The sequence below is a fragment of the Petromyzon marinus genome, chromosome 63, assembly GCF_048934315.1.
Source record: "Petromyzon marinus isolate PM22_M1 ecotype Great Lakes invasive population chromosome 63, UKy_Petmar_22M1.pri1.0, whole genome shotgun sequence".
Taxonomy (NCBI): domain Eukaryota; kingdom Metazoa; phylum Chordata; class Hyperoartia; order Petromyzontiformes; family Petromyzontidae; genus Petromyzon; species Petromyzon marinus.
Window position 1 is genome coordinate 8,058,397 of NC_133729.1, and position 20,865 is coordinate 8,079,261.

General features: G+C 54.5%; 1 protein-coding gene across 38 annotated transcripts; it reads left to right on the forward strand.

The window, feature by feature from the left end:
- The first annotated feature begins 1,328 nt into the window (after positions 1-1,328).
- EEF1AKMT1 (EEF1A lysine methyltransferase 1) lies at positions 1,329-20,189 on the forward strand. Of its 38 annotated transcripts, none has more exons than XM_076053947.1 (8): positions 1,329-1,412; positions 5,148-5,354; positions 6,258-6,340; positions 6,978-7,107; positions 7,345-7,657; positions 11,598-11,786; positions 18,272-18,397; positions 19,759-20,189. In XM_076053947.1, the coding sequence occupies exons 2-6, from the start codon at positions 5,160-5,162 to the stop codon at positions 11,783-11,785; spliced, it is 909 nt and encodes a 302-aa protein (XP_075910062.1). In that variant the 5' UTR covers positions 1,329-1,412; positions 5,148-5,159; the 3' UTR covers position 11,786; positions 18,272-18,397; positions 19,759-20,189. The 38 variants fall into 38 exon arrangements, 6 of the variants coding, with proteins under 6 accessions (XP_075910062.1, XP_075910061.1, XP_075910063.1 ...); XM_076053946.1 differs by having other exon boundaries at positions 1,331-1,437; XM_076053948.1 differs by lacking the exon at positions 1,329-1,412 and adding an exon at positions 2,131-2,378.
- Positions 20,190-20,865: the final 676 nt, after the last annotated feature.

The following is a 20,865-nucleotide window of genomic DNA, read 5'->3' on the forward strand; positions in this document are numbered from 1 at the left end:
GGCTCACAGAGCCAGACTGAGGCTCCCATAGGGTTCAGTGTTCATCACTGGGGGCTCACAGAGCCAGACTGAGGCTCCTCTTAGGGTTCAGTGTTCATCACTGGGGGCTCACAGAGCCAGACTGAGGCTCCCCATAGGGTTCAGTGTTCATCACTGGGGGCTCACAGAGCCAGACTGAGGCTCCCCTTAGGGTTCAGTGTTCATCACTGGGGGCTCACAGAGCCAGACTGAGGCTCCCATAGGGTTCAGTGTTCATCACTGGGGGCTCACAGAGCCAGACTAAGGCTCCTCATAGGGTTCAGTGTTCATCACTGGGGCTCACAGAGCTAGACTGAGGCTCCCCTTAGGGTTCAGTGTTCATCACTGGGGGCTCACAGAGCCAGACTGAGGCTCCCCTTAGGGTTCAGTGTTCATCGCTGAGGCTCACAGAGCCAGACTGAGGCTCCCATAGGGTTCAGTGTTCATCACTGAGGCTCACAGAGCCAGACTGAGGCTCCCATAGGGTTCCATATTCATCACTGGGGGCTCACAGAGCCAGACTGAGGCTCCCCATAGTGTTCAGTGTTCATCACTGGGGGCTCACAGAGCCAGACTGAGGCTCCCAATAGGGTTCAGTGTTCATCACTGAGGCTCACAGAGCCAGACTGAGGCTCTCATAGGGTTCAGTGTTCATCACTGGGGGCTCACAGAGCCAGACTGAGGCTCCCATAGGGTTCAGTGTTCATCACTGGGGCTCACAGAGCCAGACTGAGGCTCCCCATAGGGTTCAGTGTTCATCGCTGAGGCTCACAGAGCCAGACTGAGGCTCCCATAGGGTTCAGTGTTCATCACTGCGGCTCACAGAGCCAGACTGAGGCTCCCCATAGGGTTCAGTGTTCATCACTCGGGCTCACAGAGCCAGACTGAGGCTCCCATAGGGTTCAGTGTTCATCACTGCGGCTCACAGAGCCAGACTGAGGCTCCCATAGGGTTCAGTGTTCATCACTGAGGCTCACAGAGCCAGACTGAGGCTCCCATAGGGTTCAGTGTTCATCACTGGGGCTCACAGAGCCAGAATGAGGCGCCCATAGGGTTCAGTGTTCATCACTGAGGCTCACAGAGCCAGACTGAGGCTCCCATAGGGTTCAGTGTACATCATTGCGGCTCACAGAGCCAGACTGAGACTCCCATAGGGTTCAGTGTTCATCACTGGAGCTCACAGAGCCAGACTGAGGCTCCCATAGGGTTCAGTGTTCATCACTGAGGCTCACAGAGCCAGACTGAGACTCCCATAGGGTTCAGTGTCCATCACTGGGTGGGCGGGGCTGCTGGGCGGGGGTGGGGCTGTTGAGCCGCGATCCCATTGGTTCGCCGCGTCTGGGGGTCACCACGGGAGTCGTCACGGGGGTCACCACGGGGTCACCGCTCCGTGGGTGAGAAGGGAGCGATTCTCACGAGGTGACTGCCTCTGTGTCTCTCTCTGTCTCTGTCTCACTCTGCCTCTCACTCTGCCTCTCTCTGTCTCTGTGTCTCACTCTCTCTCACTGTCTCTGTGTCTCTCTCTGTCTCTCACTCTGTGTCTCACTCTGTCTCTCACTCAGTCTCTGTCTCTCTTTGTCTCTCACTGTCTCTGTGTCTCTCTCTGTCTCTCACTCTGTCTCTCACTCTGTCTCTGTCTCTCACTCTGTCTCACTCTGTCTCTCTGTCTCTCACTGTCTCTGTGTCTCACTCTGTCTCTGTCTCTCTCTCCCTGTGGCTCACTCTGTCTCTGTGTCTCACTCTGTCTGTCTCTCTCTGTCTCACTCTGTCTCTGTGTCTCTGTCTCTCACTCTGTCTCTGTGTCTCACTGTCTCAGTGTCTCACTCTCTCTCACTGTCTCTGTCTCTCACTGTCTCTGTGTCTCACTCTATCTCTGTCTCTATCTCTGTCTCTGTGTCTCACTGTCTCTGTCTTTCTCTATCTGTGTCTCACTCTGTCTCTGTGTCTCACTCTGTCTCTGTGTCTCACTCTGCCTCTGTCTCTCACTCTCTCTCTTCTCTGTCTCTCTCGCTCTCTGTCTCACTGTATCTCACTCTTTGTCTCTGTGTCTCTGTCTCTCTCTGTATCTCACTCTCTGTCTCTGTCTCTCTCTGTGTCTCACTCTCTGTCTCTGTGTATCTCACTCTCTCTCTGTCTCTGTACTCAGAGTTACAAAACCAAACTGGACGTCCCGAGACCGCTTGCGGCCCAGCGAGTCACACAAAGCCTGCACTAGGCCCCGCCTCGCTGGGACAGTGCAGTGGTGGTGGTGTAGTGGTGGTGGTGAGCAGCAGCTCACTGTGGTGGTGGTGGTGAGGAGCTCACTGTGCTGGTGGTGAGCAGCTCACTGTGCTGGTGGTGAGCAGCTCACTGTGCTGGTGGTGAGCAGCAGGTCACTGCGGTGGTGAGGAGCTCACTGTGGTGGTGGTGAGCTCACTGTAGTAGTGAGCAGCAGCTCACTGTGGTGGTGAGCAGCTCACTGTGCTAGTGGTGAGCAGCTCACTGCGGTGGTGGTGAGCAGTTCACTGTGGTGGTGGTGAGCAGCTCACTGTGGTGGTGGTGAGCAGCTCACTGTAGTAGTGGTGAGCAGCTCACTGTGGTGGTGGTGAGCAGCTCACTGTGGTGGTGGTGAGCAGCTCACTGTGGTTGTGAGCAGCAGCTCACTGTGGTAGTGGTGAGTAGCTCACTGCGGTGGTGGTGGTGAGCAGCTCACTGTGGTGGTGAGGAGCTCACTGTGGTGTTGGTGAGCAGCTCACTGTGGTAGTGGTGAGTAGCTCACTGCGGTGGTGGTGGTGAGCAGCTCACTGTGGTGGTGGTGAGCAGCTCACTGTGGTGGTGGTGAGCAGCTCACTGTGGTGGTGGTGGTGAGGAGCTCACTGTGGTGGTGGTGAGGAGCTCACTGTGGTGTTGGTGAGCAGCTCACTGTGGTAGTGGTGAGGAGCTCACTGTGGTGGTGAGCAGCTCACTGCGGTGGTGAGCAGCTCACTGCGGTGGTGGTGAGCAGCTCACTGTGGTGGTGGTGAGGAGCTCACTGGGGTGGTGAGCAGCTCACTGTGGTAGTGGTGACGAGCTCACTGCGGTGGTGGTGAGCAGCTCACGGTGGTGGTGGTGAGCAGCTCACTGTGGTGGTGAGGAGCTCACTGTGGTGGTGAGGAGCTCACTGGTGGTGAGGAGTTCACTGCGGTGGTGTTGAGCTCACTGCTGTGGTGGTGAGCAGCTCACTGTGGTAGTGGTGAGCAGCTCACTGTGGTAGTGGTGAGCAGCTCACTGGTGGTGAGCAGCTCACTGTGGTGGTAGTGAGCAGCTCACTGGTGGTGGTGAGCAGCTCACTGTGGTAGTGGTGAGCAGCTCACTGTAGTGGTAGTGAATAGCTCACTGCGGTGGTGGTGAGCAGCTCACTGTGGTGGTGGTGGTGAGCTCACTGTGGTAGTGGTGAGCAGCTCACTGTGGTGGTAGTGAGCAGCTCACTGTGGTAGTGGTGAGCAGCTCACTGTGGTGGTAGTGAGCAGCTCACTGTGGTAGTGGTGAGCAGCTCACTGTGGTAGTGGTGAGCAGCTCACTGTGGTAGTGGTGAGCAGCTCACTGTGGTGGTAGTGAGCAGCTCACTGGTGGTGGTGAGCAGCTCACTGTGGTGGTGGTGAGGCAGGGGGGGGTGAGGCGGGGGGGGGGTAGTTTGTTAAATCGAACGAGGCGGGCTTCACCTCTGCTGTGGTCACGTGCTGTGTGCCAGCTCCTGCCCAGCACACGCAGCGTGTCGTCGTCGCGTTCTCGCCACCAGTGACGTGTATCAGTGACGTGTTTCAGTGACGTGTATCAGTGACGTGTATCAGTGACGTGTTTCAGTGACGTGTTTCCGTGACGTGTATCAGTGACGTGTATAAGTGACGTGTTTCCGTGACGTGTATCAGTGACGTGTTTCAGTGACGTGTATCAGTGACGTGTTTCAATGACGAACGTGTTTCGATCCTTCCCCGTCGAACCCGGGGTCGCCCGGTTCGCAGCGCCACCGCACACCCCAACAGACCTCGACCGCCGTGCCATCATTTCCCGTCCGAGTGAGATGGACTCGCCACAGGACGCGCGATCCTTGAGATGGACTCGCCACAGCACGCGCGATCCTTGAGATGGACTCGCCGCAGGACGTGCGATCCTTGAGATGGACTCACCACAGGACGCGCGATCCTTGAGATGGACTCGCCACAAGACGTGCGATCCTTGAGATGGACTCCCCACAGGACGCGCGATCCTTGAGATGGACTCACCACAGGACGTGCGATCCTTGAGATGGACTCACCACAGGACGCGCGATCCTTGAGATGGACTCGCCACAGCACGCGCGATCGTTAAGATGGACTCGCCGCAGGACGTACGATCCTTGAGATAGACTCGCCACAGGACGCGCGATCCTTGAGATGGACTCGCCGCAGGACGTGCGATCCTTGAGATAGACTCGCCACAGGACGCGCGATCCTTGAGATAGACTCGCCACAGGACGCGCGATCCTTGAGATGGACTCGCCACAGGACGCGCGATCCTTGAGATGGACTCGCCACAGGACGCGCGATCCTTGAGATGGACTCGCCACAGGACGTGCGATCATCATCGTCTCATGGCCATCGCGGTTGCCGATGATGATAGCGATGATGGGAGGAGGATATTCCAAAGTGGCGGGGAGTTGCGATCGAAAAAGCAGAAACTAAAACTAAACTCTGTTTTATTTTTCAGAAGAGACCTGGCTATCACAAATGGTAGCTCACCGAAGTGGCTTATGTGGCAATGTATAGCAACAGCCAAACACTCTAAACGCGTGACGTTGATTCTAAATGTGGAGGGGGAAAAACGGGAGGGCCCTGTAGAAAAATCCACGCGACCACGGGGAGACACACGCAAACTACAAATATACATCCTCTCCGGTTCTTTTGGTAAAGTCGCGTAGATAGAAAAAATAATAAAAGAAAACAACACGTCGTTTCGGTCGCCAACACAAGCGTCCGTCTTCAGGTGATAGATACACAGCAGCAGGTGTCAGGGGTTTGGATTGAACCCACGACCTCCTGTACACCGGGCGAGGAAGTTAACATCTCCCGCCCAGAAATTGACAACCGCGCGAGGTTCTGATTGGCGGCCTCCCGCGCGATCCTCCTCTTCAGGCATCAACAACGATGGAGTCTGCTGACGGGGAGAGACGTCGCGGGATCCCGGGAAGTGACGACGACGATGACGACGACGATGATGAGCCCAGGCTGTCGACCCACGCGCTCGCCGCTCTGCGAGAGTTCTACGCGGAGCAGGGAGAGAAGGAGGCGGCGGGAGATGTGGGAGCCCAGGCGGAGCACGAAGACCCGCCCGAGAACTGGGTGAGCCCCGCGTGTTGGAGGTGCGTGCGGTGGGCGGTAAAGTGGGGAGCGGCGGTGTTGCGGTTAGCGCCGGCGCTGCGCGAAGAAGCCCGGCGGCCCGAGTTCGATTCCCGCTCAAGGCCGACACCGGCGACGATTGTCTGAACCGGTCCTGGGACTCGTGAACGTTGTCACTAAAGAGACAAAGGCGGCCAGGCGTGGTGATGGCCACTCCCCCCCCCGTGTGTGACCTCGCGCACGTACACACGTACGTGTACGTGTGTGACCTCGCGCACGTACACACGTACGTACACACGTACATGAGTGACCTCGCGCACATACACATGTACATGTGTGTACGTGTGTGTGTTTGCCAGACCCTTATCCTGGGTCTGTCCTGTGACCTGCCAGCAGGGAGCCTTGCACACGTCACGTGACGTCCGCAAAGTGCACCTAGCCTGGTACAAGCGCTGTGTTGACATCACCCCCACTTATTGGGGAATGGAAGTTGTTGCTGTTATTCATATTTGCTTGCGTTTGTGTCTTTGTGTGCATGTGTGTGTGCGTGTGTGTGCACGTATGTGTGTGTGCGCACGCCCGTGTGTATGTGCGCCCGTGTGTGTGCTCGTGTGTGTGTGTGCTCCCGTGTGTGTGCTCGTGTGTGTGCTCCTGTATGTGTGCTTCCGTGTGTGTGCTCCTGTGTGTGTGTGTACACCCGTGTGTGTGTGTGTGTACTCCCGTGTGTGCAATCGTGTGTGTGTGTGTACTCCCGTGTGTGTGTGTGTACTCCCGTGTGTGTGTGTGTGCGCTCCTGTGTGTGTGTGTACTCCCGTGTGTGTGTGTGCGCTCCCGTGTGTACTCCCGTGTGTGTGTGTTCACCCGTGTGTGTGTGTGTGTGCGCCCGTGTGTGTATCCTGCAAGTAGCAGCTGAGCCAGTTCTGGTACACGGAGGAGACAGCCACGGCGCTGGCCAGAGAGGCCGTGGAAGCAGCTGGGCCCCAGGGCCGGTGAGGCCACCGCACAAAGACAAAGATCACCCCAATAGCCTGCGTGGGCTGTGGCGGCAAGTGCCGTTCAAAGTGATCCGCTGCTCAAATGAGCGTCGAGGACTTTTGCTGCTCACCTCCCGTGTACGGCCCTGCGGAGCCAGCGGCGGGGATTCCACATCCCTATGGCGAGTGCGAGTCTGGCCAACCGCTGTTTGAGCAACCGCAAAGTGGTACTCTTTTTTATCCACCCCGGGGGGATGATGGGATCAAGTCAACCCCCCATATCGGGAATTGATCCACCTGACCAGATGTAATTTCGCGAGTAGCAACTTTGAAGGTTGACATGGTGCACAGGGGCGGGTGGGTGTCCAGCAACGTGCCCCAGCCCCCCTTCGTCTCCCCAGTACCGATTGCCAGGACCGGTTAAGATGATCCCCCACCGATGTTGGCCGTGAGCAGAAATGGAATCCAAGCGAGCACCTGGCGCGGCGCGTGAAGCTCGGCGGAGGGGAGACAAAGGTGGCGCGGGCGTGGTGTTGGCCACCCGCCTCCTCGCCGCGCACGCCGTGCCGGTCTCCGTAGGTGCCCACAACTCGTTCGCGGCCCTTGCCCCGACAGTCTGTCGAGGCCACGCGGGGGATCTTTGTCTTTGCAGAGTGGCGTGTGTCTGCGCGCCGAGCGTGTTCCGGGCGCTCCTCCGACTGCGGAAGTCCGAGCCGGCGGCGGCGTTCCCGGAGAATTCCCATTGCTCCTCCTCCCTTCCGCGGGAACCTACGCAGACCTTGGTATATCCCACTCACTCACCCACACACACACACATATCCCACTCACCCACACACACACCCAGGTATATATATGTGTGTGTATGTTGAACGTCTTTCGCACTGTACGAAGCCAACCGCGCTAACCGGAGGCTCGACGGAAGGGGCCCCTCCCCCCCCCCGTGCCCCCCCCCCCCCCCCGGGCCGGAGGTGGACGAAGGAAAGCTCCAACCCGACCTCCGTGTCGCCGTCCGGCCGCAGGACGCCCCGGAGGGCCCGCGAGTGGCGGCGGCCCGGGACGTGCTGCTGGAGTTTGACGAGAGATTCGCGGCTCTGGCCGGAGACTCGTTCGTTCGTTACGACTATCGGAGGCCGCTCGACCTCGCGGGGGCACGAGGAGACGGCGGGGGGTCCGGTTCCTCCTCCTCCTCCTCCCGCTCGTCCTCTCCGCTGCTGGACGAGCATGGCTTCTCGCTGGTGCTCCTGGATCCCCCGTACCTCTCGGCCGAGTGTCTGGAGAAGGTGGCGGTGACCGCGCGCTTCCTGGCCAGGGACAGGATCGTGCTGTGCACAGGCATGTGCGCGCACGCACGCACGCACACGCACGCACACACACACGCACGCACGCACACACTAACCAACAGCCAACTACCGCCATTTTACCACTAAGTGGGGCAATGTTCACACGCACGCACACACACACGCACACACACGCACGCACGCACACACGCACGCACACACGCACGCACACACGCACGCACGTACACACGCACGCACGTACACAACAACAACAACAACCGCCATTCGCCACTAAGTGGCGGTGACGTCACCACGACGCTTGTGCCAGGCTATGTGCACCCTGAGGCCACGTGAAGTGTCGAACGCCCGCTGGCAGGAGGTCACGGGGCAGACCCAGGTGCCACGGGTCGACTGACTGAGATGACTGGCTGATGCACCACCTGTGCCCCCTACTGTGCCAACCTGCTGTGCTTTAGCCACCCGGCCCTCCGCTCGCTGTTGTGAGCGTCGCTCCTCCGCCCTCCGTTGTTGTTGGAGGGCGACTGCCTCCAACTGCCCAGTAGCATCCTTCACGAGCCTCCTCCACAGAGGCCGATCTTGACACCGCTGGTACCAGTCATCGGCAAGTCCACTCAGCTCCACGTCCTCCTGTACCACATCACTCCATCTCCTCTCTAGCCCGTGCCGCGCCCGCTTAGCCCCCTCAATCCGGCCAAACAAAAGCTGTTTCGGCATGCGGTGGCTGGGCATGCGGGCTACATGACCCAGCCATCGCAACCTTGCCTGCCGGAGGAGCTCACCGATGGGACCCTGCCCAGATCTTTCAAGGATTTGTGATCTCCTCACACAATCCAGTCTGGTTAAACCCAGGATGGATCGTAGGCAGGCCAGCCTAAATGTTTCTAACCGGCGAAGATGTTCCATTAGGGGGGTCCACGTTTCGCAAGCGTAGAGAAGGGAGGGAATGACCGTGCCCGAGAAGACCTGAAGCTTAGTGCGGAGCGACAGACCAGGTAGCTTCCACACAGCGTTACGCAACCGATGAAAAGATATTGCCGCTCGACTGATTCGGAGTGAGACCTCTGCTGTTAAACTGGAGCCAGTCATAAGCACACTGCCCAGGTATGGGAAACTCTCCACTCTCTCCACAACTGCCCCATCACCGATTGGGAGTTGTGGGGGTGGAGTGTCCGATGGTACAAAATACCCAGGCAGGTGCTTAGTTTTGGTGGGGCTGATGGTAAGGCCCCACCTCTTAGTGGCACGCTCCAGTCTCAGCAGCAGCGTCTACAACTCCTCCTCTGACTGAGCAGCTATTACCAAATCATCAGCATACATAACGTGGTTGAGCAATAGGGAGCCATCCCTTGACCGCACCTGGGCATCGATTAGCCTCCCATTATATCTGTACCATATTGAGATTCCCCCGGTACAGCTATTGAAGGCTTCACGAACTACGTGGTCAAAATAGATGTTAAATAATGTGGGAGCCAGAGGACATCCCTGTCGCACCCCAAGGTGTACAGGGAATGGCTCTGACTCCCGGCCACGTAGTTTTACCCGGGCCCGCTCACCATCATGAAGGTCCTTAATGATCGTGAGCAGAGGGTCAGGTACTCCAAAAGCACGAAGAACAACCCAGAGCCCAGGCCTACTGATGGTATCATAGGCCTTGACCAGGTCAATAAAGCAGAGATGTAGGTCTTGTTGGAATTCCCTACACCTCTGCTGTAGCAGACGGACAGAAAATATGGCATCTGTGCAGGACCGCCCTTTCCTGAAACCGCATTGGGGCTCCGCAAGCCTCTCCTCAGCGTGCCTGGCAAGGCGATGCTGAATAATCCTTGCCAGGACCTTTCCCGGCACACTGAGGAGTGAGATGCCCCTGTAGTTGTTACAGTCTGTGCGGTCCCCCTTCTTAAAAAGGGGGACAACCAGGGCATCCTTCCAATCCTGCGGAACCCGTCCAGTGGTCCAGACTGTTGTTATGATGTCATATAGGGCAGTCTGTGCACAAACGCCACCCTCCCTCAGCATTTCGCTTGGGAGATCATCTCTGCCCGCTGCCTTTCCTGGTCTCAGACTCCGGATCGCCTTCAATACTTCCTCAGCAGATGGCACCTCAGCCAGCCACTTACAGGGGGTGACTTCATCCAATATTCGAGGCACCGCAGCCTCAGCAGGGTCATCCTCACTTTGTGCCACGATGTTTTCCTGGCTGAGGGATTTTCCCTCCCCCAGGACCTCACAGAAATGCTCAGCAAATCTGCGAACCTGTTCCTGGGGGTCGGAAATTGGATCACCGTTTTTTCCCCTAATGATGGTAATAGGTGTGGCGCTGCAGGTTACTTTTTTGATGGAGTTAAATAGAGATTTGTGATCACGGGCCACTGAGGCAGACTCCATCTCCTCAGCAACCCGCGACCACCACCCGTCCTTGCAGCGCCTCACTGCTCTCCGAACCTCCAAGCGAAGGCTGCGGTAAGCCTCCTCATTCTCTGACGTGGGATTCTGTAGCCGATGACAGTGGGCCTGTCGCTTTTTCTCAACCATCCTGAACAACTCCTCTGTCATCCAGGGTGTCTGGGGAGGCCTGGACCGCGTACCCAGAGCAGCCATTGCAGCTGCATGAGTCACAGTCCTAAACCTCGCCCATTTACCCTCGACATCAGGAGGAGTCGGGGACGATGCCAATCCCAGCCGCAAGCGATGATGAAATTCTCGCTTGCAACTTTCATCAGATAACTGAGACCAGGCCGCTTTAGGTTGGAATGGGGTCCTGGGTGTACACCCACCACCGGAGTGGAAGAATGGCAGGCGCATCTTACAGATGACTAGTCGATGGTCAGAGGGCAGATCAGCTCCACGGTAGGTCCTGGTGTCAAGGACATGGGCTCGCATTCGCTGGTCCGTCACTATGTAGTCCAGCAGATGTTCTTGCTTGGACCCGGCATGCATCCATGATGTTGTGTGGATGCGCCGATGCCGGAACAGCGTGTTGGTAATTACAAGCCCATGGGCTGCACAAAAATCTAGCAGCCTCCTGCCGTTGTTATTGAGCTGATCTGGCCCATGCCCTCCAATCACTCCAGACCAGGTGCCAGTATCATGACCAACTCGGGCATTGAAGTCACCCAACATGATGACTCTATCCCGAGGGGCCACTTTAGCCAGCACCTGTGACAGGAGGTCATAGAAGGCATCTGACTCATCGGCTTTGCCTGCATCCCTCCACGGATGTTCATCTTCGGTGGGGGCATAAGTAACCACGACCACCATTCCTCGCCTCCGGTTGATGGGAAGGCGAGCCCAAAGTAGCCTGGGGCTTACAGCTTCCCACACCTCACCGCCACGCTCCCACGCCCCCTTCGTTCTTTTGTTCAAAAGAAGACCCACACCCTGTTGTTTGGCAGTCTGCTGCCCCGAGTAGAGGACTGTCCACCCCTCATGGTGGCAGGAGCCAGAGCCGGTCCACCGGACCTCCTGAATGCCGCATAGATCCAGGCGGTACCGGTCCAGCTCCCGACAGAGGAGTGGCAGCCTCTCCTCTGCAGTGAGCGTTCGAACATTCCACGTGGCCACCCGTAGTGGCTTTTCGTTGTTTGTGGAGTAGCCCCGAGGGTAGGTATTCAATCTCCTGGCTCCGCCAATTGGGGTTTGGCCAGGAGACGTCATAGACGCCTGGCCCCCCGGGGCCTCCGGCACAAGCTTAGTTGTTACATATTTCAGTTTAATTCGTGGTTTCGTGGTAATTAATTGAAGGTGGAGGGGTTACCAGCCCCTCGCACCCGTCCAGAGCCCCCGTTTAGCCCCTGTGGTGGACACATATGCCATGAGGGGAGGAGCCAATCAAAATTGGATCTCCCCCCACAGCGCTGTCCATTACAGAGTTGCCCGTCCGACACCGCGAGGAGGTAGGGGGTTGTTTTGCCGGACGCACGTACACACACACACACGCACACACACTGATCTTCCCCTGGGCGCGCGCCCCGCAGGAGCGGTGATGAGCGACGTGGCGGCCCGCGAGCTGGGCGTGCACCCCTGCCGCTTCGTGCCGCGGCACCAGCACCGCCTCGCCAACGAGTTCCTCTGCTTCGCCAACTACCCGCTGGCGCTCGACGGCCACGGCGCCAACGCGGGAGGGCCCGGCGGCCACGCGGCCACGCGCACGCCGCCACACTGAGGCACGGGCAGGTGGGGGGGGGCGGTGGTGGAGGTGGTTGGTGGTGGGTGGAGGAGGTGGTGGGTGGTGGTTAGGGATGGTAGAGGTTGTTGATGGTGGTTAGGGATGGTGGAGGTGGTTGATGGTGGTGGTTGATGGTGATGGGTGGGCATGGTGATGGTGGTGGAGGTGGTGGGTGGGGATGGTTGGTGATGGTGGTGGTGATGGTAGTGATGGTGGAGGTGGTGGGTGGAGGAGGTGGGTGGTGGTTAGGGATGGTGGAGGTGGTTGGTGGTGATGGTGGCGGTGGTTGGTGGTGGGTGGAGGAGGTGGTGGGTGGTGGTTAGGGATGGTGGAGGTGGTTGATGGTGGGTGGTTGATGGTGATGGGTGGGCATGGTGGTGATGGTGGTGATGGTGGTGATGGTAGTGATGGTGGAGTTGATGGGTGGGGATGGTGATGGTAGTGATGGTGGAGGTGGTGGGTGGAGGTGGTTGGTGGTGGTAAGGGATGGTGGAGGTGGTTGATGGTGGTGGAGGTGGTTGGTGGTGATGGTGGAGGTTGTGGGTGGTGATGATGGTGGAGGTGATGGTGGTGATGGTGGAGGTGGTAGGTGGTGATGTTGATGGTGATGTTGGTGGTTATGGTGGTTGGTGGTGATGGTGGTGGGTGGGGATGGTGGAGGTGGTTGATGGTGGTGATGGTGGTGATGGTGGAGGGGGTTGGTGGTGATGATGGTGGTGATGGTGGAGGTGGTTGGTGGGTGATGATGGTGGAGGTGGTGATGATGGTGGAGGTGGTGATGATGGTGAGATGGTGATGGTGGTGATGATGGTGATGATGGTTGGTGGTGATGGTGGTGATGGTGGTGATGGTGGTGATGGTACTGTGACGATGTTCGGTCGCTAAGATGTCAATAGCCATACGGACTGTCAGTGGATTACAACACAATGCTCATTCTTAAGTGGCTATGGTGTTAGTTGGCTATGATGTCATAGTGACATGTGAACAGGTAATAGCTATGATGTCATAGTGACGTGACAGGTAATAGCTATGATGTCATAGTGACATGTGAACAGGTAATAGCTATGATGTTATAGTGACATGCGAACAGGTAATAGCTATGATGTCATAGTGGCTGTGAACAGGTAATAGCTATGATGTCAGTGGCATGTGAACAGGTAATAGCTATGATGTCATAGTGACATGCGAACAGGTAATAGCTATGATGTCATAGTGGCTGTGAACAGGTAATAGCTATGATGTCATAGTGACTGTGAACAGAGAATAGCTATGATGTCAGTGGCTGTGAACAGGTAATAGCTATGATGCCATAGTGACTGTGAACAGGTAATAGCTATGATGTCATAGTGACATGTGAACAGGTAATAGCTATGATGTCATAGTGACGTGAACAGGTAATAGCTATGATGTCATAGTGACATGTGAACAGTTAATAGCTATGTCAGTGGTTGTGAATAGGTAATAGCTATGATGTCATAGTGACATGTGAACAGGTAATAGCTATGATGTCATAGTGACATGTGAACAGGTAATAGCTATGATGTCAGTGGCATGTGAACAGGTAATAGCTATGATGTCATAGTGACATGCGAACAGGTAAAAGCTATGATGTCATAGTGGCTGTGAACAGGTAATAGCTATGTTGTCATAGTGACTGTGAACAGGGAATAGCTATGATGTCATAGTGGCTGTGAACAGGTAATAGCTATGATGCCATAGTGACTGTGAACAGGTAATAGCTATGATGTCATAGTGACTGTGAACAGGTAATAGCTATGATGTCATAGTGACATGTGAACAGGTAATAGCTATGATGTCATAGTGACATGTGAACAGGTAATAGCTATGATGTCATAGTGACATGTGAACAGGTAATAGCTATGATGTAATAGTGACATGTGAACAGGTAATAGCTATGATGTCATAGTGACATGTGAACAGGTAATAGCTATGATGTTATAGTGACATGTGAACAGGTAATAGCTATGATGTTATAGTGACATGCGAACAGGTAATAGCTATGATGTCATAGTGGCTGTGAACAGGTAATAGCTATGATGTCATAGTGACTGTGAACAGGGAATAGCTATGATGTCATAGTGGCTGTGAACAGGTAATAGCTATGATGCCATAGTGACTGTGAACAGGTAATAGCTATGATGTCATAGTGACATGTGAACAGGTAATAGCTATGTCATAGTGACGTGAACAGGTAATAGCTATGATGTCATAGTGACATGTGAACAGGTAATAGCTATGATGTCATAGTGACATGTGAACAGGTAATAGCTATGATGTCATAGTGGCTGTGAATAGGTAATAGCTATGATGTCATAGTGACATGTGAACAGGTAATAGCTATGATGTCATAGTGACATGTGAACAGGTAATAGCAATGATGTCATAGTGGCTGTGAACAGGTAATAGCTATGATGTCATAGTGACATGTGAACAGGTAATAGCTATGATGTCATAGTGACATGTGAACAGTTAATAGCTATGATGTCATAGTGACATGTGAACAGGTAATAGCTGTGATGTTATAGTGGCTGTGAACAGGTAATAGCAATGTCATAGTGACTGTGAACAGGGAATAGCTATGATGCCATAGTGACTGTGAATAGGAAATAGCTATGATGTCATAGTGACATGTGAACAGGTAATAGCTATGATGTCATAGTGACATGTGAACAGGTAATAGCTATGATGTCAGTGGCATGTGAACAGGTAATATCTATGATGTCATAGTGACGTGAACAGGTAATAGCTATGATGTCATAGTGACATGTGAATAGGTAATAGCTATGATGTCATAGTGACATGTGAACATGTAATAGCTATGTCATAGTGACATGTCAACAGGTAATAGCTATGATGTCATAGTGGCTGTGAACAGGTAATAGCTATGATGTCATAGTGACATGTGAACAGGTAATAGCTATGATGTCATAGTGACGTGAACAGGTAATAGCTATGATGTCATAGTGACATGCGAACAGGTAATAGCTATGATGTCATAGTGACGTGAAACAGGTAATAGCTATGATGTCATAGTGACATGCGAACAGGTAAAAGCTATGATGTCATAGTGGCTGTGAACAGGTAATAGCTATGTTGTCATAGTGACTGTGAACAGGGAATAGCTATGATGTCATAGTGGCTGTGAACAGGTAATAGCTATGATGCCATAGTGACTGTGAACAGGTAATAGCTATGATGTCATAGTGACTGTGGGTAATAGCTATGATGTCATAGTGACATGTGAACAGGTAATAGCTATGATGTCATAGTGACATGTGAACAGGTAATAGCTATGATGTCATAGTGACATGTGAACAGGTAATAGCTATGATGTAATAGTGACATGTGAACAGGTAATAGCTATGATGTCATAGTGACATGTGAACAGGTAATAGCTATGATGTTATAGTGACATGTGAACAGGTAATAGCTATGATGTTATAGTGACATGCGAACAGGTAATAGCTATGATGTCATAGTGGCTGTGAACAGGTAATAGCTATGATGCCATAGTGACTGTGAACAGGTAATAGCTATGATGTCATAGTGACATGTGAACAGGTAATAGCTATGTCATAGTGACGTGAACAGGTAATAGCTATGATGTCATAGTGACATGTGAACAGGTAATAGCTATGATGTCATAGTGACATGTGAACAGGTAATAGCTATGATGTCATAGTGGCTGTGAATAGGTAATAGCTATGATGTCATAGTGACATGTGAACAGGTAATAGCTATGATGTCATAGTGACATGTGAACAGGTAATAGCTATGATGTCATAGTGGCTGTGAACAGGTAATAGCTATGATGTCATAGTGACATGTGAACAGGTAATAGCTATGATGTCATAGTGACATGTGAACAGTTAATAGCTATGATGTCATAGTGACATGTGAACAGGTAATAGCTGTGATGTTATAGTGGCTGTGAACAGGTAATAGCAATGTCATAGTGACTGTGAACAGGGAATAGCTATGATGCCATAGTGACTGTGAATAGGAAATAGCTATGATGTCATAGTGACATGTGAACAGGTAATAGCTATGATGTCATAGTGACATGTGAACAGGTAATAGCTATGATGTCAGTGGCATGTGAACAGGTAATATCTATGATGTCATAGTGACGTGAACAGGTAATAGCTATGATGTCATAGTGACATGTGAATAGGTAATAGCTATGATGTCATAGTGACATGTGAACATGTAATAGCTATGTCATAGTGACATGTGAACAGGTAATAGCTATGATGTCATAGTGGCTGTGAACAGGTAAAAGCTATGATGTCATAGTGACATGTGAACAGGTAATAGCTATGATGTCATAGTGACGTGAACAGGTAATAGCTATGATGTCATAGTGACATGCGAACAGGTAATAGCTATGATGTCATAGTGACGTGAAACAGGTAATAGCTATGATGTCATAGTGACATGTGAACAGGTAATAGCTGTGATGTTATAGTGGCTGTGAACAGGTAATAGCAATGTCATAGTGACTGTGAACAGGGAATAGCTATGATGCCATAGTGACTGTGAATAGGAAATAGCTATGATGTCATAGTGACATGTGAACAGGTAATAGCTATGATGTCATAGTGACATGTGAACAGGTAATAGCTATGATGTCAGTGGCATGTGAACAGGTAATATCTATGATGTCATAGTGACGTGAACAGGTAATAGCTATGATGTCATAGTGACATGTGAATAGGTAATAGCTATGATGTCATAGTGACATGTGAACATGTAATAGCTATGTCATAGTGACATGTGAACAGGTAATAGCTATGATGTCATAGTGGCTGTGAACAGGTAAAAGCTATGATGTCATAGTGACATGTGAACAGGTAATAGCTATGATGTCATAGTGATGTGAACAGGTAATAGCTATGATGTCATAGTGACATGCGAACAGGTAATAGCTATGATGTCATAGTGACGTGAAACAGGTAATAGCTATGATGTCATAGTGACATGTGAACAGGTAATGGTGTCATACTGAATGTTAAGTGTTGACTGTCAATAGGCAATGATGCCAAGTGACGTCGCCGCTGTAAGTGACGTCGCCGCTGTAAGTGACGTCGCCGCTGTAAGTGACGTCGCCGCTGTAAGTGACGTCGCCGCTGTAAAGTGACGTCGCCGCTGTAAAGTGACGTCACCGCATCCTGTTGGCACGCCAGCCCTAGCTGAACGCCGTTGGTCAAGCTGGAGGCAAGATGCTCAGCCCGTTCCTCGTGTGTTCAGCCCTCGCAGGTAAAGCAGAGGGCCCTGCTCGACGCTAGGCCGGGCCAAACCGCCACTGGGGAGGAGCACTCGGTTCGCTCGCAGCCGAACAGGATTATTGTTCTGCTTCGTTACCCAGGGAAGCCTCACCGAGCCTCAGGACTCCTTTGCCGGAGCGTGCTGCCAGATTTTGATAATCGGGGGGGCGGGGGGGGGTGGACGCTGCTACTGCTGCTTCGTGTGATCCTGATTGATTAATTTAAACAAAGGAATATTGAGAGTGAGCGAGGCTTCCCTGGGGAAATAAGTTACGATTTGGGCGACGCCAAGCATCTCGTGCCTGTGGCTATGCCATTTCGAGATTCAGGGAATCGTATTGAACCATGAGAATCTTCAGCGTGTCTAGCTCTGGCTCTATGAGCCTCGGATATTAACAGTGACCATGAGAACCCTCGGCGTGCCTGGATCTGCTCTGGCTCTGTGAGCCTCGGATATTAACAGTGACCATGCGAACCCTCGGCGTGCCTGGGTCTGGCTCTGAGAGCCTCGGATATTAACAGTGACGATGAGAACCCTCGGCGTGCCTGGGTCTGGCTCTATGAGCCTCGGATATTAACAGTGACCATGAGCACCCTCGGCGTGCCTGGGTCTGGCTCTGTGAGTCTCGGATATTAACAGTGACCATGAGAACCCTCGGCGTGCCTGGGTCTGGCTCTGTGAGTCTCGGATATTAACAGTGACCATGAGAACCCTCGGCGTGCCTGGATCTGGCTCTGTGAGTCTCGGATATTAACAGTGACCATGAGAACCCCAGGCGTGCCTGGGTCTGGCTCTGAGTCTCGGATATTAACAGTGACCATGAGAACCCCAGGCGTGCCTGGGTCTGGCTCTATGAGTCTCGGATATTAACAGTGACCATGAGAACCCTCGGCGTGCCTGGCTCTGTGCCCCGGGCAGTAACAGTGCCAGGCTGCCCAGTTGGCTCGCCGTTATTGCGTCAGTTGGGCCCAGCCCCAAAGGATATTGGCAGCGTGAGCTCTTGACGCGGCCATTTGTGAACCCATCGAGAGACGGGACACCCAGACCCCCCTCCGGCCTCGAACCCAGGCCCTCGGCTCCGCAGCTCTGACGCAGCCACTGCGAGCCCGCCAGTGGAGACGCCCAGACGGCTCGAACCCGGGCCCCGCGGGTCTGTGACGCGGCCCCCCCCCCCGTGACCCCCGTGCGCCGCAGGAGGGGGCCAGGCTCTGCCGCTGCTGCCCGGGTTCCAGCCGGGGGACTGGGATCCGGAGGCGCTGCAGCAGTGGGCGCCGGTCGTGGGCACCGTGCTCATGCTCGTCGCCATCCTGCTCGCCTGTGGTACCACTGGGGGCGCGACTAGGGGGCGATGAGACTAGCGGGGCGACTAGCGGGGCGAGGCGACTAGTGGGGCGACTAGCGGGGCGACTAGCGGGGCGACTCGCAGGGCGACGTGACTAGCGGGGTGACGTGACTAGCGGGTGACTAGCGGGGCGACTAGTGGGGCGACTAGCGGCGCGACTAGGTGGGCGACTAGTGGGGCGACGTGACTAGCGGGGTGACGTGACTAGCGGGTGACTAGCGGGGCGACTCGCAGGGCGACTAGTTGGGCGACGAGACTAGCGATGCGACGAGACCAGCGGGGCAACTAGCGGCACGACTAACGGCACGACGCAACAAACAGCACGGCGAACGGCACCACGCGACTAGTGGGGCGACTAACGCCTCGCCTGCGGTACCACTAGCGGCATGACACGACTTCTGACTTAACTCAAACACGTGACATCAAAACTCGTGACAGCCGAGTGATGGCGGGTGTTTGCGAAGGTTTCAGTGTTTGTGAGGTGTGTGCATGAGTGTTTTTGCTATGATTGTGAGAGGCGTGTGTGTTTGTGTGTGCATGAGCGTGTACGGTAGCGGAGCAGTTTGCGCTACGCTCCAGTGCAAACCCAGCCACCCGAGTTGGATTCCCGCTCACGGCCAACACCGGTGACGATTATCTGAACCGGTCCTGGACCTCTCCTAGGTCGACTCAGCCTCATGAGTACCTGGTGTGGTGTAAACATCGCCACTGGGGAGACAAAGGCGGCCGGGCGTGGTGCTGGCCACCCACCCACTCTTCATAGGTGCTCGCTAACAGCACTTGCCCCAACAGTCTGTTTGGGCTTTACGGGGGATCTTGTCTGTCGTGTACGTCACGTCCGATTAGCACGGTTGGCTCCGTAGGGTGTGAAAGTTCAGCATACATGCATACGTCAACACTTGGGAAGACAAAGGCGGGTGGGATTTTGACTGCTCAGCAATTGCCACACCACCACCAACCACCTTGTTTGTTGTCATGGCCTCAATAGGTGCACTTTACTCAAGAGTGTGCAGACTACATGGGGTATCTTTGTCTTTGCTGTGTGTGGTGAGTGGGTCGACGGGTGAGTGGGTGAGCGAGTGCGTTGTTGTGACGTGCAGGGTGGCAATTGAGTGGGTGGCCGATTAGGCGAGTGTGGCGATGAGCGAGTAGGTGAGCGAGTGGAAGAGTAGTCAGTGGGTGAGCGAGTGTGTTGTTGTGACATGCGGGGTGATGGTTGAACACACTGTGGATGAGACAAAGCGTTCTGCATGTGAATTCACAATCCGCTCGTGTGCGCGTCTGTATGTGTGTGCGTCTGTATATGTGTGCGTCTGTATGTGTGTGCGCGTGTCTACAGTGGCAGCTGGGGCTGTTGGGAGCCCGACAGACGAGTAGGGGCGCCGCCGGCACCAATACGGACGTCACAACGTGCGACCCGGGGCACGCCGCCCCTAACCTTGGGTTCGCATCCCGGGGTCCAACCGCCCAACCACAGCGATCACAGCGGGTTCTCAAGCGCCGCAAAAGTTGATGGCGTCACCGGCGACTCGCGCCAGAGACCCGCGGACTCGTCGAGCGTAAAGCCCCGGATTCACGCCGGGGACCCAGGGACTCGCGTGGAGATCCGTGGACCCCTCGCACGGAGCGCCCGAGTGACACTGGGCCGTGATCGGACCACGTTGTCACGGGTCGGGAAGCCCGATGTCTCAACCCCGCTGCCAACGGATGTACAAAAAAGAAAACCCATCGCTGCATCATCAATAAAGTGTGCTTCTTTTTTAACTTCAACCGCTCCTGCCTGGGTTCTGATCTAAACACGTGGGACCGGGAGGGTGGAGCGGCCTCTAGTGGTGGAGAGGGTGGAGTGACCTCCAGTGGTGGAGAGGGTGGAGCGACCTCTCGTGGTGGAGAGGGTGGGGCCCCCTCCAGTGGTGGAGAGGGTGGAGCGACCTCTCGTGGTGGAGAGGGTGGAGTGACCTCCAGTGGTGGAGAGGGTGGGGCCCCCTCCAGTTGTGGAGAGGTTGGAGCGACCTCCAGTGGTGGAGAGGGTGGAGCGACCTCCAGTGGTGGAGAGGGTGGAGCGACCTCCAGTGGTGGAGAGGGTGGAGCCACCTCCAGTGGGAGAGGGTGGAGCGACCTCCAGTGGTGGCGAGGGTGGAGCGACCTCTAGTGGCATTGCCGTGACAGTGCGACGATCACCATAAGGGACGACTCCTCACCTCGTCACAACCCCACGACCTCGTCTCACAACTACAACCTCTCAGCAGCACGGCTGGCTATTCATCATCGCCAGTCGTGACCGTATCCACTGCTGGATGGAGAACCCCCCGCGATTTTTTTTGTGTTAAAGTGTGCAAAACAGCGTGGAATGACGCACGCTCGGAATTATAGTACGCCGAATCTTCATCCAGCAGTGGATATACCACGGTGATGGTGATCAGACTGAGGAGCACGTGGAGTATAG